The 24,361-nt window shown below is 43.3% G+C and overlaps 1 protein-coding gene across 10 annotated transcripts in view; it reads left to right on the plus strand.

Annotated features, from left to right (window-relative positions):
• The window catches only part of TEAD1 (TEA domain transcription factor 1), a 262,434-nt gene extending 245,522 nt beyond the window's left edge, over positions 1 to 16,912 (plus strand). For all 10 annotated transcript variants that reach the window (XM_059708928.1, XM_059708932.1, XM_059708934.1 and 7 more), the window contains 2 exons: positions 3,609 to 3,761; positions 9,419 to 16,912. In XM_059708928.1, the coding sequence (XP_059564911.1) occupies positions 3,609 to 3,761; positions 9,419 to 9,532 (267 nt within the window). In that variant the 3' untranslated portion in view covers positions 9,533 to 16,912. The remainder of the gene's footprint in view (positions 1 to 3,608; positions 3,762 to 9,418) is intronic.
• The last annotated feature ends 7,449 nt before the right edge of the window (positions 16,913 to 24,361 follow it).

Genomic DNA, 24,361 nt, shown 5'->3' on the forward strand with positions numbered 1-24,361 from the left:
ACTTAGAAACTGACTGCATATTTAAGATTAAAGAGGAGGAAAAGTCAAAGGTCAGACACTTTATCCTCGGAAGGACGGTGTTTTCGAGAGGAAATAGGGCACGATTACCGACCAGTGCAAGGCTGAAATTTGGGAGGCAGGTGAAGACTGAGACTATTAATTGGGAATCCTGAGCATGAAGGGTAAAGATGGGAATGGGGACTGAGCTGCGGAGAGAGAATAGCCGGAGCATAGAAATAAGGAGTCAGTTTGGGAGCAGCAGCCAGCCCTGCAGGGGCTGGAAGGGAGGCACAAACAAAGGAGCAGAGGGCAAAAATAGAGGAGGGAGGAGGGAGCCGAGTCAGGGCAGTGCCTGGGAAGCTTGGGGAAGGTTGGGTGGGAAGGTGGCTATGTAATGAGCCAAATCCGGACGGCCTAGAACCTGCTCACCTCCATCTCCTCTGAGAAGGAGGAAGCAACGTTACCTGCCCGTGGTTGGGAACCTGGAAGGTCAGTGCTGGGCACTGCTACCCAATAGCCAGTTGTCAGGGCTTATCTGTAAGTGGACATCTTGCCTCGACAGGTGCATGTGAGAAAAGGTGAACCAGACAAGTGAGTTTCCCAGATTTCAAATTATTCTTCATGTGTCCTCAGATAACACACCCAAAACTCTTCTTACTTAGTTCAGGGGCCAGGGAAAGGTTGCTTTTGACTGGTGAAGTCCCAGGAATTTCCATGGAGAAGGTAGTATGAGTGCGGCAGGTGGAGTTTTATAATTAAACCTTTAACTCATTTAGAATGTATTTCTGTATTATGTGTGTAAGGGGAGTCTGCTTATATTTTCTCCCGAATAGATAGGTATCTGTTGAAAACCACTTATTAAATGATTCATCCTTTTCCAACTGAATGGATCTGTGCCCTTGATGTTACCACATAAACTGGGCGCTGTCTCTGGCATCTCTCTATTCTCTCCACCCTGTATCTCCACATGTCCCAATGCCACGCTTACTTCATTACAATGGCCTTGTGGTAGGTTCTGATATTTGCTGAGGAAGTCGGTTTCACCCATCTTCTTTTTATATATTTTCTAGGTTAGTAACCAGCATTCATTCTTCCAAGTAATGAGATTGTTTTAAAAAGAAACAAAATCTCTTTTTGTTTCTCTTTTTTGTTTTAAAGAGAAACAAAATCCTATTTGAGTAATCTAATTGTAATTGCATTTGATTTTGATATTATTTTGGGATAAATTGATATGTAATTGATATTCAGTCTTTCCAATCAAGAACCTATTTGTATTTCCAGCTAATTTTACCTATTTTAATAAGAGCTTATAGTTTATATATGTATAGATTTATTCCTTTCTGGATAGTATATATTTCTAAGTATTACAAAATTGGTTGAATGCAATTTTCCATTTCTAGATTTTGATTACTAGAAGAGAGAAAAGTTCTTGGTTTTTATATATCTATTTTCTTTCAAAACATTTTGCCCCTCATTTATCTCTGGTCATTTTCCCCTAGATTCATGGGTTTTCTCTGTATATAATCTTATTGGCAGTTTTATTTTATCACTTCTTTTTCAATTTTTATGCCAGTTTTTTAAATTATTATTTTCTCACCTTTTACTTTGCTAAAACCTCCTACACAGTTGTAAAAAGAAATAGTGATCTATACGTTAATAGTGTCCGTGTATAGTTCCCGATGTTAGTAGACATGTTTTGGGTGTTTTTCCATGTAGGATATTTATTCTTGGTTTTTATAAATGGTCTTTATTTTACATTTAAGTGCTTTCTTTCTATAATTATTTTACTTAGGGGTTTTTTTATTAGTAGTAGCTGCAATATTTTATCAAATGCCTTTTCAGCAACTCTAACTCTATGATTTTTCTCCCATTTGTTGACATCACAAGTTAACACGCGTCCTGTGTGTGCACCGCCACAGCATTCCTGAAGAAAGTCCTACTTTGGTTACATTGATTCACTCTGTTTGCTGTTTTACATAGCATTTATGCATCTTAACCTGTGCTTTCTTTTTTTTTATCTCTTTATCAAATTTCAGTATTGAATGTATATTAGTTTCATAAAATAAGTGGTACACTTCCCTTTTTCAATTACATTGAAAATAACTATTCTTTAAAGGTTACATGGAACTTGGCTGTGATACCATCTGGTCTTTGTACCCTTTTCAGCGGTATATCTACAACTTCCTACTCATTTCCACAGTCACCAACCAGTTGAAGTTTTCTACTTAAAAGGAATCGGGCCGAAACCGGTTTGGCTCAGTGGATAGAGCGTCGGCCTGCGGACTGAGGGGTCCCAGGTTCGATTCCGGTCAGGGGCATGTACCTGGGTCGCGGGCACATCCCCAGTGGGAGATGTGCAGGAGGCAGCTGATCGATGTTTCTCTCTCATCGATGTTTCTAACTCTCTATCTCTCTCTCCCTTCCTCTCTGTGAAAAATCAATAAAATATATTTAAAAAAAAAAAAAAAAAGGAATCGGTATTAGCAATTTGTATTTTGCTAAGAAGGCACCCTACCCTCTAGGTTTTCTCTGCTATTTTTGCTCTTAGAGTTATGTGAGGTAACCTTATAAATCTTCTAATCTCACTGTAATGGTGGTTTTGTCTCTTTTCTTTTTTCTCCTTAAGCTTGTGAAGAGTTTATTTTATTTAGTCTTTTTATTAAAGAACCAGTTTTTATATTTATTCTGTCTGCATTTTTAATTTTGATTATATTGATTTGCACTTTTATCTTTGTTAATTTCCTATTCCTGGTTTCTTTTGCTTTTCCTGTGGTTTTGGTTTGCTGTGTGAGGCTGTAATGTTTTAAAGATGCGCATTTAGTTCTGAACTTGTTTATCTTTCATGAGGAAGACGTGAAGCTGCTTCATTAAGCTTCCTCCACTGGAGCGTCATTGCTTCCCGTAGTTGTGATGTATTTTCCTTTTCATTACTCTTTGGCTAGTTTGTAATTTTATTTTTAAGTCCTTTTTGATCCAAGGTTATCCAGGAGTGTGTTTCTTATTTCTGAGTGCTTCAGTGGGATCTTTCAGCTGCATACACACAATTATTTCTTTTCTTTTCTTTTAAATTAAAGGCATAAATAACTAACAGTCAGGGGCTCATGGTGAGTGTGAAGCAGTTTTTCCTCAAGTAGAGAAATTAGCTGAATTGGCTGTTGGCCTGTGAGGCCTTCTCACAGTAAAGAAGGACTATCTTTGGGCTCTTTGAAGACTGGGGAAAGGCTGGTGCTGCTCTTACAGATCTCTGGGTAGAGAATCACAAAGTAGATGGATATATTGCCTTCTGACCTTTGCTCAGAAGGACTTACACAACTCTTCTTTATAGCTATCATCTCTCCTTTCTTTTTTTTTAATGAAACTGACATCATTACCAACTGCGCTAACAAAGCACCTTCCAATTTTTTATTTCCAGAAAAATAATGAATTCTGAGCCCGGCATTAAGTTTGGATACTGGATTTTTAAAAATTAAGTAAACGACATAAATAGTACTGTGTATAGCAGACATTTCATGTTGAAAAAATACAATGCTTTTATAAGCAGTAATAACCTTTTTCATGTATTTTGAGGTCAAACGTGTAAAAATGCTCAAATCCTTTTTCCCTCACAGACGGAGTATGCAAGGTTTGAGAATGGCCGATTTGTATACCGAATAAACCGCTCCCCGATGTGTGAATATATGATCAACTTCATCCACAAGCTCAAACACTTACCAGAGAAATATATGATGAATAGTGTTTTGGAAAACTTCACAATTTTATTGGTAACTGTTTTATCTCTTCCCTGTTTTGGCAGACTCAGCCCTGAGGCTGGTGGGGAAGGGCTGGGACGGGGTTCGGGGGGCGGTTGGGGGGGGAGGGAGAGTCCTGGGAGGTACTGGGGCCTGGGCCAAGGCAATTGACCAGCTTATTGGGTTGGGCCCCGGGTAGTCAATCAGCAGTTGAACCCACATATTCATAGGGTAAACCTGGCCTTGGTTTGGGCTCAAATCTGTAGAAGAGAAGGGGTCTCATCTGGTGGGGGTTTGTAATCTTGACAGAATTGGAATTCAGGAGGGTCAAAAAATGAGGGACCTAGGTTCTCAATTCTGGCTACACATTAGAAAGACCTGGAGAAAGACCTTGGTATCTAAATATCCTGATACAAAGACTGTAAAACTGTGACCATTGAATCAGGATCTCTGAGGATAGGACCCAGGCATATGTATTTTTTTAAAGTTCCCCAGGTAATTCCAGCATTAGTCATGTTTGAGTCTTGGCAGCAACATGAGGCAAAAAGCTGAGTTAGGAGGTTTGTAATTCGAACAAATCTTGATTTGTTTCCTGGAGGATTTGCAAGGCCTTATAAGAAGTAACGTACATTAAGACAGCAAAATATGAGCTCTCCGTATTAGAAGGAATGTAAGTTTGACTAGAATGCCATAACCAGGAAGGGTTGGAAATATTCTCCAGACGCTAAAATGTATGATCAAAACGTAATGGGCAGCTAAAGGAAAAGGAAAAAAAAAATGGTGCTCAGTGTCCACAATGGGAACACTTTCTGGTTCCGCTGGGCAGTGCTGTGTGGGAATTTTTCCCCCTTAATATTTAACGTTAAAACAAATTTCTCATGGAGTTTTCATTGGGGGACTTGGGAACGTTATTACAAATAGTGTTGTCCTCAAAATATACCTCTAAAATATATACAGTAATGGGTTTCATATGGCTCATTTTAAAAAATATAACATTCCTTAAACTGAAGGAAAAATGCCAAAACAAAACTTGGTAGGAAGAATTTTGCTGAAAGGGGCAGCAAGACAATGTTGTGGTCAAATGGCCTGCTTTGTGACTAGGATCAAGGACCAGAACACTAAGGGCAGGCATTCTTTACCTGGGGTTTTGGGTTCACTCAGCCCATGGTTCTCAGGCACTGGTGGGCTGGGAAATAAAAGGATCTACCTCAACACCCCCAAAAACCCTGATTGTAAATATGCCCTCCACGGGCACTTTCAAGCTACCAGTGGTTATCCAGCTCAAGAAAGTCCTTAATATTTAACAATGACTTTCAGCAGCCAGTAGGAGCCAGTTCCCTCACACCAATGTAAAAAAAATAAATAAAAATTAATAAATAAAAATTGTAAAATGCTGAGGTGTAAGCTCCACGTCAAGGAATAACATCAGAATCCCCAGGTAGTTGTGCACAGAGGGTTGAAATCCCTACTCTAAGGGACTAGTCAATGAGCCAATTTTCATTTATTCCGTGGAGAGAACCTCAATGGACTCTTAAGTGCATCCAGGTCCCTCTGAAATTTAGAAACTGGAAGTCTGGGGGAAAATTTGGAAAACATGCTCTTTAGTAACTAGTCTTCGTTGGTATCCTTTGGTGAATATTGAGCAGTTCAAGGTTTTGGGTACTGACAGGTCCTTGTCATATAAGTACTCCCTTGTATTTAAGAACAGATCACCTTAGTGCTCAGCTGAGCAGAAGGTGAGTGTGGCGTCCTGCTATGGACATGCAATAGCCTCAGGAATTAACCACAACTCTGGGTAGATGGCCACTTCACCTCTCTTGGAAGGAGTTTTAGCTATTTTTTGAAAACCATGAAATGCTGTATAATTCAGCATTTTAAAGAATATGTGCTCAGTCCCTAAAACCCTACCTCATGGAGCATAGCCGAGGACAATGTGCCTGGAAAAATTAAAAGCATCTATTACCCATAAAACCCGTGTAACTGTATTAGTCATGCTCCCTTGGAACATGTGGCTTCACGCAGCATAGACGGCTGGAGGACACGCCATGTTCAATTTCAAAAGGTATCCTCAAGCAACTACGGAAATTCCTCCGATATGCAGAATGAGTGGCTATCAATAAATATCTGCTCGAATACGATTGTAGCTTTAGAAAAGCTGAAAGTAAGCCAGCACTCCTGGGTTATGAGAACAAAATCATCTCATTGATTACAGGAGCAAGGGTACCTTTCCGCTTTTTCTCAGGGTTGGGGTGGGGGCACAGCCAGGGTGCCAGCTGCTGGACACCATTGTCGGGGTTTAACTAGGTGCCTTGGACACAAAACCTGTGTCAACAGGACCGTTAGCCCCGACGGCCTGGTGGGCTAGACTGTCTGATTCCATCAGCATTATTTGGGAATTGAGGTGAACCTGTAGATGCAGGCCTTAGGGACAGCAGACAGACAGACGGAGGAAGGCGGCAGGTGACCATAGGCCAAGTCTTCCTGTCTTCTTTTGAGGCTATATTCAGAAATACAGGTGGCTAGAAACTCTTTTTTCTTTCCTCCTTTTGAATTATAATCATGAAGCCTAAATAGGATATATTCTTCCGTAGAAAATTTGCAAGAAGGGAGGCTACATCACAGGTGTTCCAGGCACGTGTTAAACCTTTTGTAAATGTTACAACATGAAATTCTCAGTGCAGAATTATGAGGTCATTTTTATTACCATTTTATGAATAAGGAACGTTAGGTCCACCCTAACACGTTAGGTCACAGAGCCAGTGATGGGCATACACTAACACTTGCATTGATGGGAAGGACACTTCACAAAATAGTTCACAGTCATGGAATCAGAAGACTTGGGTTTAAGAGCCAGCTCTATTTTATGACCTGGGGTAAAGCCTCTCCACCTCAATTTCCTCCTCCTTCGACAACCAACATGCTCAAATCTGCACTCTCCACCTCAGGGGTTATTGAGGATGTTTTCATTCATTCAGCTGAACTCCGGAGAGATTGTACTAGCTGCCGGAATACAATGCAGATAAAACTCACACTATCACACAGTAAATTGTGGCCTGGTGGAGAAAAGAGGCAGGTACATAATTGATTGCAATACAAGGTCATCATGGCTGTAGTTACACTTGAGAAACGGCCAGTACGGAAGTACAGGATAGTTTACCTGAGCAGGTACTATAGTTGGGGGGAGGTGGGGAGTCCTCGGGAATGTTAAAAGATGGTGTTTAAGTTGCCCTGATGGATAAACAGACATTTTTCAGATTTACCAAGAAAAAATGGCCATTTCATGGGTGCATAGTTAAGTGTCAGGTTCTAGGATTTGGTGAACTGGACAGGGCAGGCAGCCATCCTGGAGTCAGGTGAAGGAGGCAGGCATTCCCCAAGTAATCACCAAATGAATATAAACTAAACAGTGGCAGATGGCTGCCCAGCTAGGTGCATGGTGCCAAGGAGGCACGTATAGTTCTGGAGGTCACAGACGGCTTCCCTAAGGAAGAAGCATTTGAAAGATAGCTGCTGGATGAACAGGCAGAGGGTCGGGAAGGATACTGCAGAGGCAGGCAGGCAGCGCAGGTTGAACTGAAAATAGGGTGTGTGGCTGAGAGGGAGGGGAGCACGGAGCAGTGAGCTGGCTGTGGAGGAAGGGCCAGACTGGGCAGGGGGCTCCTCCACCTAGGAGGGTGAGAACAGGTTTTCTCTTTATCCTAAAGTTCAAAGTTTAAAAGAGCCCATCAAGGTTTTTTTGTTTGGTTTGGTTTGGTTTTGTTGAGAGAGAGAGCCATTGTTTGTTGTTCCACCTATATATGCATTCATTGGTTAATTCTGAATGTGCCCAGAGTGCTCGAACCCGAAACCTAGAAACTGAGGTGTATCGGGACAGTGCTCTAACCAACTGAGCCACCTGGCCAGGGTCAAATCACGGTTAAGCAAGAGTGTGTTGTTGTCAGATTTCTGTTTCTTACGAGGGTTTTGCAGCTGCTGTGTGCCGATGGGTCTCAGCCAGACAAGGGTGGCTCCTGGGGGAGGAGTCCAGGTGAGGTTGCTGGTACCTTGGTGGTGGGGAGAAGGGGATGGATTCAGGAACTCTTCAGGAGTAAATGCAGCAGGACATGGCATTTGTTGGGTATGGTGACGAGGGAGAGAGAGGTTTCAAGGATGAAAGAACTACCTGCTTGCAGTATTTGATCTCTGAGGGAAGCAGCAGGAATCAAGACTAGAAAAGCATGTGGGTACCAGTATTGAAAACATCTTTATTGCCCACAAAAAAGCAAAAGTAGATAATCCGTTACTGTGTCAGTTGTCTAGAGCAGCATGATATGACGGCTAAGAAAAAGGGCTTCAGCATTAGAAGATCTGGATTCCTTAGTTGGCAATTGTGTGTCCTTAAATAGATTCTTTGTCTGTCAGAGGAGGAGAGATATAGCACCTGCTCATAGAATTCTGTTATATCACACGAAATAATACGTGTAAAGCATTTAATACGGAGTACACGTGTACTAAGTAGTTGATATATGTTGGCTATTATTATGTGACTTTTCATTCATCCAGCAAATATTCATTAAATGACTATTGTGTGCCAAGTTAGTTACTGAGGAATGTGGTCCCTGTTCTTCAAGAACTTGCAGCCCACTGGATGTGATGGGCATTTTTTAAAACTCATACAAATGTATGTGTACTTACAGATGATATAGACTGCTGTGATAGGAAAATGACAAATCCTGTGAGACTTTATTCTTTAGTCAGCGACCATACACTTAGAGGCCTGAACCGTAAGGGAAGCTAAGTGGGCGAGGCAGCCTGATAGATAGCGGGAACGAGACCCACGGCAAACTGGCCGAGGCTTTCAAATTCAAAATCTTTGAAAACGGTGAGCTGGACTAAGGAAACACTCATGTAGCAGAGTCAGAGAAGCATTTTGAAGAGGGAAGTTGGGTTAGATTTGCTTTTAAAAAGTTTCTTCTGAGAGTGGCATGGGGGATGGAGAGAGTGAGGAGAGGAGTGAGGTAGGGTCCAGTGGGGAGGGGCTGCCATGATCTGGGCTAGAGGACTCAAGGTCTGAACGGAGGCTGAGAGTAGGTGTGAGGAGGAGAGAGATGGACTGGAGCCACTCAACTCAAGAGGGGAGGCAGATATTCCAAAATACATTTTGAAAAGTAAAGCCTCCATAAATTAAAAGAAGGATCATTTGACATGATGCTACCACTGTTCCTTTACTCAGCATATATTTTACTGATCCAGGCACTGCTGGTTAAAAGTGGCGAGCAAAGCACGCACGAAACATATCTATCATTGGCTATCGTGAAAGAAATTTAATAAAAGTTTAGGAATAAGATAGGAGACAGTTCTTAGGATAAATGACTGCCTCATGGGACAGGATTGTAGGAAATTGTTATAAAGAAATCAACTTCCGCCCACCCCCTCTCCCCAGAGCTCACACTAATTCTCTGGTCTCTCTGGGGCTCAGCTTACATGTGAGACCCTTTCTGTAAGGTCCTTCCTACATATGGTAACTCGGATGGGTTTCAAATCCAATCCACAATATCCTAAATTCCTGCTAGAGGGGCAACGTGAGGCTGTTGGACTTTAGACTGTTCCTCTCCAAGGAAATCAGAGTCATCACAGCACAGGTGGAATATGCTTTCATCCATGTGGTGTTTTTATTTATATATGTGTATATATACTTTTTTTTTTAACAGGTGGTTACAAACAGGGATACACAAGAAACTCTCCTCTGCATGGCCTGTGTATTTGAAGTTTCAAATAGTGAACATGGAGCACAGCATCATATTTACAGGCTTGTAAAGGACTAAACATGGTTATTTATATATATAGATATCTGTATATACACACACACACATATGTGCACACACACACACTCTCCATTTTCGAACGACTGACTGTAAACCTCCCCGTGCAGGGGTGGTGCCCTGGCCCTGCGGTCACCCTACTTTTCTAAGTCCTGTTTGAGTGAAGTCATTTTTCCATGTGTTCATACTATCATCGTAGCTGTGAAGTTCTGGTACAGTTGTAAAAAGAGAAATCGAGTTGTTCCTCTGTGTCCCTCAGATCTGCAGCCCACAGTTCCGCGGGAAAGGTGAACCCTAGAACCCGTCTCTGCCCACAGAGGCCTATTTCTAATTGTGGTAAAAAATATTCAGACAGAGCATTTGCCGTGGGACATTTACAGCCTTTATACAAATGTATTTAGTTCTTTCTCTTTTTTTTCCAACATAAAATTCTTGTTTTAAGATACAAGTAAAATTAATCTTTAAATATAAATGTAAATTTAGTATACAACACTAAGAATCTTTAGACTTATCTTTGTAACTAATTAGGGTGGAAGTTATGAAAGAATGTAATTCACTAAATTATTTTTTAAATGAAACTTTTATTTCATTTTGAAACCAAATGTTGAAATAATAGCCTTAAGAAATGCTTGGTAGAAATATCCTAATGAGAAAAATTTGTACTTTTTTCACAAGGTTAAAACTAATCTCCTAATCCATTAAACGCTTGAACAGGTATTACAAAGGAAGAAAACTTCACCCCTTATCCTTAACATATATAGTATATTTAAAAATATAAAATTGTATTGTTACTAATGTGATGATTGATTATTTAATGAAAAAGAAAAGATGGCTCTTTTTGCAATAAGTAGATAAATACTGAAAATCTAAACTTACAATGTTTATAGTCTTGTGTGTGCAGTTATATTTTATATGGACAACCAAATTTTTTTATTAAGATGAGTATTTGAACCACTGAAATTTAATAACAAAAAATTTTAATTGGCATGAATACTGCACTGTGAGCTACAAAGTATAGAAATCCTGTGGCTGGGAAAAAATTGCATCAACCAAACAAGGAAAAGGCTCATCAGTTTTAGCATCTCTGCTCCCCCGAAATTGGCAAGCATCCTCACTAGCCTGTGGATAAATTGTTTATTTCTGGTGATCCAATAGGCCTATTAACCTGCTATAACTATATGTATATGTATGTGTTTGCGAATACATATACATATATAGCTATTCATCACGTATTTATTGCACACCTAGTTAGTGCCACTAAGTTTGCTAGGTGCTGATATGTATGTATATTTCAATCTGTCTCTATAGACTTAGATATATTCTCTAAGGACATCCATTTTCTTCTCTCTCAATAAGTCACAGTTCTTGTTTGACCGAGGTTTAAGAGGCCCACCTTATTTATCTCTGACCTTTCAAACAGGCTCAAGTGGGAGGTTCTCTTCTCAGGAGAGATTCAACTGATCAACCCAGATATTCCAAAGCGTGGCCCAGGCAGACTTGGTGTGATGTAGCCACATGCATCTCTTTCCACCGGGCTTCGTTGGTAAACACCCACAAGGACACACACCCAACTTCCCAGAAGAAAGTGACATTTCTGTAAATGTTGGGAACATGCTAACACAACAGAATGTGAAATAAGTTTTCTAAGATGTGAAACATATCAAGACTTTTTCATCAAGCCAGAAAATAACAGCTTTGTTCTGCCCCATCAAGTAACTTATATACCCCCTCCCTGTCTCCCTGTCCGCTCTGACCCTGCTTGCACACTGGTTAGGATCTGGTGGTCTTGAGCATGAGGGTGTGCCGGACTGGTGACCAGCAGAACACTGGGCCACACCTGGCCTCTTCTGAATTCATACCACTGGTTCACTGGAAGACCAGAGGAGAAAGTGCAAAACCTTCCCCATTTGGAGTGCACACCCCTTAAGGAACCCAGTAGGAGGGCGCCCATCTTCTCTCCAGAAAGAGACTGACGGCCTTTTGTCCCCTGCTTCCCCGTGGGCCCTTGAAGGATTGCCCCCGTCGTCTGCTCTTCCTTCGGGTCTTCAGCCCAAGCATTGAAACTTCTTCTGTTGGTCATCCATCCGAGGGATGTTGCTTTTGCTCCTGTCTCTTGTATTTTCCCTCAAGGGAACCCCCACGCTTATAAGAGCAGGACCCCAGAACTAACGGCGTGCACATGATGCACGTGGCTTAAAGCCAGGTCATCCCAGAGCTCCAGGGAGAGAGGTAGCAAAATGGACCCCAGGAGACCCGCTAGAGGGTAGTTCAATTGGCTGCAGAGAAGGGCATCCCTGGTCACCGACTCCGGGTCAGGCCCGGCCTCTGCTGCTTCACCGCCAGGGTCCTCCTCCAAACTCTTTTGTAGTTGAATTTGGGGGGCTTACATAAACAATCCTGAGGCTTACTTTTTGCTCTTAAATCTTTCTTCTTATATCTTTTGCTCTGAGATGCTTTAAAGTTGTTTCTTGTCTTATTCTTCTCAAGTTTTCTCCAGGGCAGATCTTTCCCTATCGTATCCATAGGACCGGTCACCCAAACCCTCGGCCCTCTCTCCATCTCTCCCGGATTAGACTCTGGGTGGCATTTGTGTAAGATCTAATCTGAGTCTGTCTTTGGTCTTTTGCCCTTCATGGCCGTCCTCTCCCTCTGTTGGAAAGCTTGCTGCACTGCAAAGCAGTCTTTCCAGGGCATGGCCCTCACTGCTCTCTCCCCTGGTGACTCTCTGCTGCCAGGTGTGATTCAGAGACATGGCGTGCTTTCTCTTTGGACAATTGGAGGCCAAATTGTCACTCCTAAGCAGGGGGTAGCTGAGGAACCAGCTGCTGGTCTGTTGCCATTCTTTTTCGCCTACAAAAAGTCATGACTTCTTCAAAAACATGTCCCAGGATTCCAAAATGTCCAAACTGCCCGAGACCAGTGTCAACCTCAACATTGTTGACGTTTCATACCAGGTAATCCTTTATCCTTTATTGTGCAGGGATGTCCTGTGCATAGAGGAGGTGTTGCAGCACCCATGGCCTCTGCTCACTAGGTACCAGTAGCACCTCTTCCCTCAGTTGTCACAACCCAGAATGTCTTCAGCCATCACCAAGGTCCCATGGGCACAGAGTCACCCCTAATTGAGAATCACTGCCCTAAACTTCACAGGTCCCACATACCATATTTTACCCTGCGATAATACCTCTCCTTGCGTCAGATGTCAGGAGGCAGGTAGAAATATTATACAAGTGACATTGTGTCCATGCTTCTTCCCGTTTCAGAACTTCTATTTCACACGTCTCTTTTACCACAAGCATTTATGCTTCTTCTATTGGTCACCCATCGTAGGGCTGTTGCTTCTGTCTCTTGCATTCTTTCCCTCCTGCCAGGGGAAGCGGGGAACAGCTGGTCACGATCATCCCAGCAATCAAAGAGCATTTCTAATTTGATCTTCAATCCTTAGTTTACTGGATTTAGAAGACACACAGCTATTTTCATTATTTCTCATAAGCTTGTGGGTCTCATTATCAAACCTTCCATCGTTTGGGTAGATTTCCTCTGGTCTTCTGCTTTTCTGCCTGTTTGTATCTGCAGAAGCTTTGGGAGCGTGTCTTTTCACCTTCAGGGATGGAGGAGAGGGGATCCATTCCGGGAGGGGCCGATAGAAGCTCTTGTTCATTGAGCTAAAGGAGCGCACAATCTACTCTCCTTCACTGTGTGGATGAGGAAGTTGAGGCTCAGCGTGGCCAGTGACAGAATAAGGGTGAGGCTCTCACACTCCTGCCACTTACTCCTCGGCCTCTTCTGGTGGAAGTTGTTCCTCTTTGGTGCTCCTGCTTCAACGACCCCCACAGACGTGTGGACGGGGTCCCTTCAGAAGAGAGGGAGAGGAAGAGCTGCCAGAGCCACAGCGTTGTCCCCAGGCGGCAGCTGCTTCCCATGTGGGCAGGTCAGACAAGACCCCGGTGGGGTAGTCGGAGGTCACCACAAGCAGATAGGCAAGCTGATGAGCCTTTTTGCTTCCTCTGAGTTCAGTGCCCCTGCCACAGGCTCAAAGTTCCCATTGCTAAGCGTCCCGGCAGCCAAGTCCCACGCTCCGGCCAGCTAAAGCGCAGGCCCCGTTCCAAGCACTTGGTAGGCAAGTCCCCAGGCGACTTGAAAAACCCAAGTCTTTAGGTTTCAATACTGTAGTGGCTTCAGCAGTTTGTTTTTGTGTAACCATAAATTACTTCAGTCACGAGACGACAGTCAGTTTTACAAACCAGGTACATATCATTGGTATGATTTTGTATATGCTCTGGTACACTGCCCCTGTCCTAACGAAGGGAGAACCAGTCTCGTTGGTCCGTGTTCTCACCGGTGACCTTGAGAGGACATGTCTGCACCGTGCACGTCTTTATGTTGCTGTGTCTGCGGCAAAGCCCTCTCATTTCTGAAAAGCCTTAAATCTTTGAGATGTCGCGTGGAGGGTGTGCAGTGCAAAAGGCTGCCTCAGAACTGTGAGCCCTTTTGTAAGCTGGAAGCATTTCTCTTACTACTGTTACTCTTTTTAGGAAGTTTTAAATTCAGAGCTGCCAAAGCGTTCCAGTAAGCAGTGCCTTAGTGATACATTAGTCGCGCCACCAGCCTTGTCTTACACCTGTACTCAGTGCCCATTGACTAATTGGCCCCATGTTTAAAACAGAACAAGCAAAAATTGTTTCCCTTTTGTTTATTAAGCCCATTTTTCTCCAGTTCTACAAGAAACTGACTACTTGGTCTACAATTGGAAACTGAACGTAAGTCAGTCCTCTGACCAGACTCTCAAATGTAGATACCAAAATGAAAGGTTTTTGCAATTTCATAGTTGACTATGAAAAGCAAATTGTACTTTTTAATGTTGCCTTTTAAATTCACGACCAAATAACTTAGCTATTTGTGAGTCTTCTGCACTCCAGCATGAAAGTGCCTTTGGTTTGAGATTCCAGCTTAGAAAAGTGCTGCCATAATAACGATCACTTGTAGAGAGACCAAAAATATATTGAGATCACCGTAATGCCTTTGGTTTACCGGGATGAGTAACCAGCCACAGGCCTCTGTCCGCAAGAGCACGACGTGGACGCCGCCCGCTGGGAGTCTGTCTGCCGGGGGAGAGCCCCTGCCACCGCCCACTGGGAGCACGCTGCTGCAGGAGCGACCCAGAAACTGCTGTGTTTGTGTGTGCCACTGACCCTGGTGTCATCTCCACTCGCCACCCAGCCCTGCACCCCCGAGAGGGAGCGTCCACACCAACAGCAGACTCTCGGCCAGCGGATAGATTCCGTGTTCCGTCTCTGCGGAGGCTTTCTCGTCCATTCAGACGACCGTGCGCACTTGTGTGTTTTACACAACGATACCATTTTGCAAGTTGGAAGCCTCAAACTGAGATGACAGTGCAGAACAAAAGTGAGTTAGGGTCATGACAAGTGAAGTGTTCTTAGGGCAAAAATATTGACTCCAAGTGTTTTGTCTGAGAAACTTCCAAAGAGCACCATTCACAATTCGGCGTTTTCAAAGAAGGTTCCAGAAAGGGGCCATATTGGCTTTTCTCAAAACCTTGTGTACATTGGGAAAGCTGATAGAGGTGAGGAAGAGGAGGGAGAAGGACAAGAAGGCAAACACACTAGCCAAACAAGGTAAAAAGATGTTTCTTTATCAGTCTAGACTTAAAAATGACATCAGACGTCTTTGAAAGTTAGCCTCTGAACTCTCAATGCATGTGTTCTGTCTGTCTCTGCCTGGCGTCTTTAAGAATATACCCTCTCTGGGCTCCGAAATTTCAGGAGTGCTTTCTTCCCACCAAGTTGTGAGTATTTCTAGAAATTTCTAAAAGGAGAAAATCAAATGAAAAGGAAAATTACTCACCACAGATTCTAGCTAGCTGCTTGAATTCAGGCCTCCCTGTCATTGTACTTACACCAACAGCCTGGAAGAAGTTAGTCAAATCCCCATTCCCTCTTTTCAAGTGTCACTGCGCTTTGTTTGGCAATAGTTTTCTCTCAGAAACTCATTGCTTAGACTGTTCAGAATGAAGGTTTTGTGCTTAAAATGTATTGCATCGCAAGGGATAGTGTCACCGAAGTCATGCACCATTAAATAAGATGAAATATTTGTATTTATTGTCCAACTTCTTAAGCCGTAACTTGCTTAATTCTCTGTGAATCTGCATTTGCGTTGAGTCAATCACATACCACACTACATGTTAGTATTGGAAACGGCATTCATGTTCCCCCCTCATTCATCCTTCAGTGGGGTCCGATTCCAGTGGGTCCCACCGGTCAGATTGGCCATCTTTCCTCTGGCTCCCGCCATGAGATCATTTCCCCTTCCCCTTGCTCTAAGAAAAGCTGAAAGAATCGAGGCATAAATCAATTGGAAACCAGTCTCTGATTTCCTTTCCCATTTTTTTGCATCAGCCATTTTTTTGTGATTAGTTTCACTGTGTAAATTAGGTACTAACTGCACTTCTTTAAAAACAATCTCCCTGTTACCTCCTTGAAAGATTCACTTCTGTAGGCCTTTCTTCAATAGGCTCATGACTGCAGATAAAGAAAAGCTAAAAACAAAAACAGTACGTGCCTGAAAAACAACAACAAAACATTTTTGTAACATTGAAAAAAAGAAACCTGAATAGCCTTTAATTCTTTAATATGCTTACATGTTAGGTAAATCGGTTTTTGCCACGTGTGTTTGTTCACATTCTAAATGACTTAATGGGATTCTCACAGTCTGTGTCTTCATGTCACGTGTATAAAATGGGCTTGTGACGTAAGCGTTTCATCTGGTCAGTGGTCCCTTTGATATTGTACTGCTGCTGGGAGTGGGCTGTGGAACCTGCCTTCGGTGCTAAGGTTCCTCTTGGGGAGATCGAAGAGATTGGGGGGTGGGGGTGGGCAAATTCTCACACACATTTTCTTAACCTATTTGCAGAAACTCTGAAAAGGCGTTTGGTTAAACCTCTTGGCAGTACAGTATTCTCGTATTTGTTAATGTCTGTGTTTAGGTACTGGTACCTTTTTGTTTAAAAATGTTCTAAGTGTTGGCTTTAAAGTGAATTTATCTTTAGTATGATAGTTATATGAAAATTATAGGGTTTGTGTGCAGAGAATTTTTTTATAAAGTGCTTTGTAAAAAAAAAAAAATGTATTCTAGCTTTCGCGGTACATATGTGTGATAACTTTAATATCCATGACAGTTAAGTGCAATTATTTCATCACTCTAAAAATGCTATTTTTGTGTCAGTTCCTGCAGGTGTTTTCATGTCTTTGCAAAGTGACACATTTTGATGCCTTCTTGATAAAGTGGTAGACATTTTGTAGCTTTCTAGAAACTTTGTATTCATACAGTATCAATGAAAAATAAAGAAAATGAAAGTGTGGGTCACCTTTTTTATCTGCAAAAGTGTATGTTGTTGAAAATGAACTATGCTTTCTGTGTTGTGGGTGCTCATCGGAAGGACGGAGAGGAGAAGGTTGAGACCACGCATCCTTGATAGTGCCCACCAGGCTCAGTATTGGGATGTCAGGTGTTATGTCTAGCCAGGTTTCTTTTTTAAAAAAATATGTTTTTATTGATGAGAGAGAGAGAGAGAGAGAGAGAGAGAGAGAGAGAGAGAGAGAGAGAGAGAGAGAGAGAAAGGGAGAGAGGAAGGGAGAAGATAGAGAGAAACATCCCCAAGAGAAACATCCATTGACTACCTCCTGCACACCCCCTACTGGGGGTCAGAGCCCACAACCCAGGCATGTGCCCTGATCAGGAAATGAACCATGACCTCTTGCTTCCTAGGTTGACACTCAACCCCTGAGCCATACTGGCTGGACTAGCCATGTTACTTTTTTTTTTTTTTTTGCAACAGAGTTCAGCTTTTTACTGAATGTGTTACCAAAGAGGTTTAGTCAAAAAAAAAACCAAAGTCCATGTCCTCATCAGACTCCTCAGATTCTTCTTTCTTTGCTTCCACTTCTTTCTCAGCTGGGGCAGCAGCGGTGGTGGGGCAGGACCTCCTGCTGGGGCAGCACTAGCTGCAGGGGCAGGTCCACCAGCCCCTACATTGCAGATGAGACTCCCAATGTTGACATTGGCCAGAGCCTTTGCAAATGTTGGCCGCAAAGGTTCAACATTTACACCAGCTGCTTTAATGAAGGCATTGATCTTATCCTCTGTCACCGTCACTCCATCGTCATGCAGGATAAGGGCCGAGTAGATGCAGGTGAGCTACGAGCACCTTACCAGCAGCTGGGGAAAGGGGCTAGCCATGTTTCTTTAAAACATCTACAAGTCAGTCCATCTGTCTGCCTGTCTCTCTCTTGCTTCAATAAAATTGACATAAGTTTTGCAAAAGAGCTCATCTGTGGATCCCAGGCAACTCTGAGAAACCCTGTCCCATGTTCCATGGTACCAGAGCAGGGCCTTGAAGAACCGAAAGGCACACCAGCTCAGCCATTGAGCATTTGTTATTTGTTATTGTGAACCCAACTTGCTGGGCGTATTCCAGGAGCTAGGGGCAGAGCAGACAGTGGGGCACAGAGGTAAATACAGCATGGCTCTTGCCTACCTGGTGCTTAATTCTCAGTAGTTGGGCTACATGTTGCGCTGTAACCCCGGGCCCTGTCCTCAGCGTCACCATGGGATTTGTGATTCAGGCATGTAACACACGTGTATAAGGACACCCTGGCTTTACTGAGTTTTGACTATATGCTGAGCAGTGGGCCAAGTGTATTGTTCTGAAGTGTGTATGTTGTTTCTTTCGATTTTCAGAATAATCCCAATGACAGTGACATTACTACTCCCAAACTGAGACTGTGAAAGGATAGGTCATCCGAAGTCATGACTAGAGAGTGGTGGAGCCTTCAGTAGGCCACCCTGACTCTTCAGCCTGGACTCCTGGCCCCTGCATTTGGGCTCACGAGACTGTGGAAGCAGGCTAGGGTGAAATCTGGATGGAGGAAGGGGACGACTTTCTTAAAGATGACCTTGGGCTGTTGACAGTGGGACCAAATGCATCCTGGGATCCTAAAGGATCCTCAGGGGGTCTTGCTTCTCCCCATTTCTTTGAAATCTCAAGGGAAAGCCTGCCTCAAGTCCCGAGAGGCACTGATGGGAGTGGGAACAGAGAAGAAATAACATTCCAGCTCCTTTGAAGAGACACTTTCAGCAAGCCACTGTTTGAGAGGCATGCGGCTGTCCAGTGTGCTGCATGGGGCAGAGGGAGGGGGCTGTGGAGCCTTTGGCTGAGGCCTTATTATAGGGAAGGCACCGTCATACGCACTAGTCACTATTTCCTTTAACCCACATGCTGCTGAATAAAGAAATAATTTCCTATAAGGAAACTGAGGTCCAGATGCGGGTCATAAAAGCTGGTAAGTGGCCAGAATTTAGAGCTGGTAGACTTCCTGCCTTGCCGTCCTGGCTCCGGCGCTGGCCGCGTGGCACCTTCCCCTCCAGCTCCTCCGCTAAAGCACAGTGCTTCCATCCTTCGAAGCATCCTTTGTTAGCACCCGTGGTTCCAGCCATCTGAGTTCAGCAAAGGGAGAGACAGCCTCGGTAAACTAACATCACTGAGTAGAGACATTGAAGGAGTGAAGGGAAGGGTGCGTAAAGCCTTCTAGTGAAACTAGGGGACAGGCACCTTGGCGGGGAACCCTGGCCATTTCCTCCTGCCTCACTGCCACAGGGGACTAATAAGCACAACTACTAACTTACTAAACGCCAAACTCGCTGTTGGGTAGTCAGTGAGCAGCTGATACCATCCCAGGAAAGCACAGTGTTCTATAGGCCTGTGAAGCCACAGACTTTCTCAAGCTGCCTTGGAAGACACTTCCCTGTTTAATGCCCACGTGTCACGTTAGTCTAGGTCAGTGGTCGGCAAACCGCTGCTCGCGAGCCACATGCGGCTCTTTGGCCCCTTCAGTGTGGCTCTTCCACAAAATACCACGTGCGGGTGCACACGTACAGTGCGAAGTTGACTTAAAACTTTAAGTAAAGTTTACTAAGTTAATTTTAGGGAACGTTATGGAGTGAAAGAAGATGTAGTGTCAAGGATTGAGGAAGGTAGGTATGTTGAGATGGTTTGGACATATAGAGAGAATGAACGAAAGGAGATAGACGAAACAAGTATACAAGACGAGTGTGGATGGGAGAGTTGGAAGGGGTCAACCTCAGCAAACGTACCTCAATCAGATTGAGGACGTTTTTTAGCAAAGGCCAACTTAGGAGTACCCTAATTAAGTTAATAGCAGTGTACCTACCTATATAGTTTAAGTTTAAAAAATTTGGCTCTCAAAAGAAATTTCAATCGTTGTACTGTTGATATTTGGCTCTGTTGACTAATGAGTTTGCCGACCACTGGGCTAGGTGGTAACCAGCAAATAGGCTGCATTTTCTTCAAGCAACAGTCTCCCACTTGCTTTGGCTCCCAAGAAGCTCAGACTTAAAAGTTGTGCTCTGTACTTACGATAAGGATCAAACTAAAATATAAAGGCACAGGATGATCAAAAACAAAGGATAAAAACTAGACGTGCAAAACACCAAAAGCAAGCCTATGTAGCTATATTATTTTTACACTAGTGTAGCTCAAGGAAGAAATCATTACTGGAGTTCATGAGGATTCCTTCAAAATAAGACAAGACCCCAAAAATGTAGGGCATAGATGATTTCAACAATGTGCTGTTCTAATTTACAAAATACAAAGTAATGAACCCAACAATTGGAGACTCTACATTGTTTTCAAGCACACATGGAATTTTTATATAATATGACTGTCTGAAACCCAGGGTCTGGCATTGTGGCCTGTGGGCTAAATCTGGCCTGATGCTTGTTTTTGTAAATAAAGTTTTATTGAAATAGCCACTACTATTTGCCTACTTATTGCTGTGGCTGTTTTCATGCTACAATAGCAGAGTTAATTAGTTGTAATAGACTCTATAGCCTACAAAACCTAAAATAATTACTACCTGGTCCCTTTTTTTTTTAAATTACTAAATCCCATCCTAAGCCAAAAGGCAAGGTCTTGCTTACAATAATCTTATGATACTGGGTTTCCCTTTCCCAGTGTGTAGATGTATAGAGACTCTGGCAAATGGCTGTAGGTCCTTTAGATGGCCTGTGGCAGAGTATCCTTCCCCAGGTGTCCCAGCCTCCCCTTTGATCAATGGGCTCTGGGTCTAAGAACAGACTTAGATCTGAGAAGGGTGAGTGATGGGTGGTGATTTTTTATTGCAGCAGCTGGTGTCTGTTCACCATATTTTATGATGAAAACAGCCAAGGGACATTTTTGATGAGTACCCATCTATCTTGCTCCTGTCTCACCATAGTCTACTAGTTATCTCACAGATCCCTTGGTCGCCATTTCTTGCTACCCATCATGGTAACTGTTATTGTGCCTTTCACAGCTAACTGCTGCCACCTTGCCTCTGCTCTTTCAGAATCCATCATTTCCATTCACACAAGAGAACCCATTAACCTTGCCATTAACCCCTGCCATTAACCTTGGCTTGCAAGCCACCACTGAGTTTCTTAGCTGGTGCCCCACTCACTGTTGTTTGAGTGAAGGAAGTGTCTTCTTGTTCTTCTAGGGCACATAGTCAGGAGGTGGGTCGTCCCCGTAGCATTGCCTCTGAGCCTTCTGAGTCCTGCCTCAGTTTCCTGCCGAGACAATGCCAGACCTCCACTTTATCTATTCTAGACCATCATTCCCTCCAAGCTTCCAGGAGCCATTTAGCAGCACATGGTCTGGCTGACACAGGATCAACCCCGATTGTCTTTGCCTGGATATTAAATCCTGAGTTGTGAAGGTGTGTGTTTCATGCCATTGAGTCAGCTCCGACTCCTGGTGACCCTGTGAATGAGCGATGTCCACATTGTCCTGTCCTCAACAGCCTTGCTCAGCTCCTGTGGGCTCATGCCTACAGCTTTTAAGGAGTCAATCCCTCATATTTGGTCTTCCTCTTTTTCTGCTGCTTTCTATTTTTCCCAGCATTATTATCTCTTCCGAAGAACCCTGCCTTCTCATGAAATGCCAGAAGCAGGACAGTTTCCCCCCACCCCTTCCAGAAAAGAAATCTGCATGGCCAGTAAACGTATGAAAAGATACTTAACTCCATTAGTCATCAGGGAAATGAAAGTTCAAAACCACAATGAGATTTGCCCAACAGATAAAAATTTAAAATCTGATACTGCCAATGTGGGTAAAGATGTGGAGCATGGAGCTTTCATACTTGCTGGTGGAAGTGTAAATTGGTACAATCCCTTTAGAAAACAATCCAGAGTTACCTAAAAAGTGAACATATTTATAATCTATAACAACATAATTTACACACATGTTTATTTCTTGCACAGGTGCTCTGGGGACTTGTCCAGGAATGCTATGCCTCATTGGCCTGAACCAGCAACAAAAGAATTAAAATATAAATGGACTCATTTACATAATCAACCATGATATGAGCAAAAGAACACTTGAAATATGTACCAATGAGGCTGTGATTTTTTCATTTCACTTACTTTACCTCCAACTTTATTGAGGTATAATTTATAATACAGTAAAATTCATTCTCAGTGCATAATTTGTCAAGTTTGGGCAATTGTAAATAGTTACATAATTACACCAATAATCAAGATAGGGAACATATTCATCACCCCAAAAGTTTCCCATACACCTTTGCACTTAGTCCCCTCCCCTGACTTTCAACCTCAGCAAGCTCAGGTCTGCTTTCTGTGCCTGTGAGATTTAGCCTTTTGGAGAACTTAAGTAGAATCATACAGCATATAGTTCTTTGTATTTGACTCTTTTTACTTAGCATAACAGCTTTTCACTTGAGAACGGGTCCCCTTTTTCTGGCTCTTCATATACTAGGTAATTTTAGATTGAGTATATTATTCATGTTAATGTGGAGATTCTCTATTCTGATATTTTTCTCTAATGGGTTATTTCATTTCATTTTAGCGAGCATTTTTCTTGACTGAACTCTAACCCTGTTTCTTGGGTGGAGGCTCCAATCTCTTCCAGACCCTTTGGTCTTTAACTGAGGTACTGTGTGTCTGTTCTGTGTATGCATGGTCCAGCGGTCAGCCAGAGGCCTGAGCAGATAGAATTTGGGGAACCCCTCTCTGGCTTCCTCCCTTCCAGGACTCCCTCACATCCCTTTGGCAGCTGTAGTCACCCTGGACTCAATGTTCTATTTTCATGGACCCAAAATATGGCATTTTCCCCCAGCACCACCACTGGCCCATACAATATGGCCTGCACCTGACCCCTGGCTAAAAGCAGCAGAAATGGGGCCTCATTTTCTGTAAATTCTCTCTCATGTCTGGAGAGCGACTTCCCACCAAAATCTACCTGCTTGTGTTCACTTCCCAGTGCTTCCATTTTTGTTACGTCTATTCAGTAAAATCTTTTTTTAAAAAAAATATATTTTTATTGATTTCAGAGAGAAATGGAGAGGGAGAGAGATAGAAACATCAATGATGAGAAAGAATCATCGATTGGCTGCCTCCTGCACACCCCAAAGTGGAGATTGAGCCCACAACCCAAGCATGTGCCCTTGACCAGAATTGAACCTGGGATCCTTCAGTCCACAGGCCGATGCTCTATTCACAGAGCCAAACAAGCCAGGGCTATTCAGTAAAATCTTATTCACGTATTACTGTAAACAGAAGGCTAACTATGATGTTTTGAGGGCAAATATTAAGATGCTCAGTTTTTAACAGATTTTTAAAAATATATATTTTTTATTTACTTCAGAGAGGAAGGGAGATGATGAAAGGGATAGAAACATCAATGATGAAAAAGAATCATTGATCAGCTGCCTCATGCATAACCCCTACTGGGGATCTAAGCCCACAACCTAGGCATATGTCCTGACTGGGAATCGAACTGGTGGCCTCCGGGTTCATAGGCCGATGCTCAACCACTGAGCCACGCCAGCCAGGCAAGATGCTCATATCTTTTTTAAGGTTTTAAGTTCTTGTATGGCCTTCCCAAATTCTGTGAAATCAATATGACATCTAGTGGCTTGGTAAAGCAAGTTAGGAGTGGTTTTAATCTGTTACATCTGGATTTGGGGCTTCCTATCTGTGGAGGTGGAGTGGAGGTCAGTGGTAACAACATTTTAATATTTGACGTTTAAGAAACATTTATTGGAAAGCAGTAACAACTAATAAAGACCTTGGCTTCAATCTGCTCATTAACAAGCAAGCAAGAAAGAGGGAGGGAGGGAAAGGGATGAACGGGAAAGGAAGGAAAGAGGAAAGAAAGGGAAGAAAAAGGGGGAGAAGCATGCAGCGAAGAGAGGAAAGCAGAGGAGAGGAGAAACGACGAGAAGGGGTGATGGCGAGGACATTCCAGGAACAGGGAGTGACACAGATCCCAGAATTAGGAAGTAACCTGACAGAACAAGGAAAAGGGAGTAGCAGGAAATGTGGTTTGCTAAGTGGTCTGGCCTGAGAGAGACCCTTCATGTCATGGGGCAGAATTTAGCTTTTATCCACTAGGCCTCTGGCCATGTGAGTTTGTACTCATCAAGCGTGTCTCTGCTCAGACGCATTCCCTGCCTTCCACCCCCTCCGCAGTGCAGGGGGCCCCACCCCTGTTGCTGGGTCAGCTGCTCCAATCAGCGGGGTATGGCTCGAATCACTGGTAGGTGATTGAGGGTGGAAAGTCGGGAGGAGCCAGGGCTTTGCCCTCCGTCTCTTTCCATTTCAGGAAGAGCAGGGCCTGTGTTTCCTTCATGGCTCTAGCTCCTATGTGAGGGACCCACAGGGTCCCAGCTTCTCCCAGTGATCTGGCCCGTGGATCTGGGAACACCACCTTATCCTTTCGCTCCTCATCCTAAAAGT

Source organism: Myotis daubentonii, chromosome 9 (genome assembly GCF_963259705.1).
Source record: "Myotis daubentonii chromosome 9, mMyoDau2.1, whole genome shotgun sequence".
Taxonomy (NCBI): domain Eukaryota; kingdom Metazoa; phylum Chordata; class Mammalia; order Chiroptera; family Vespertilionidae; genus Myotis; species Myotis daubentonii.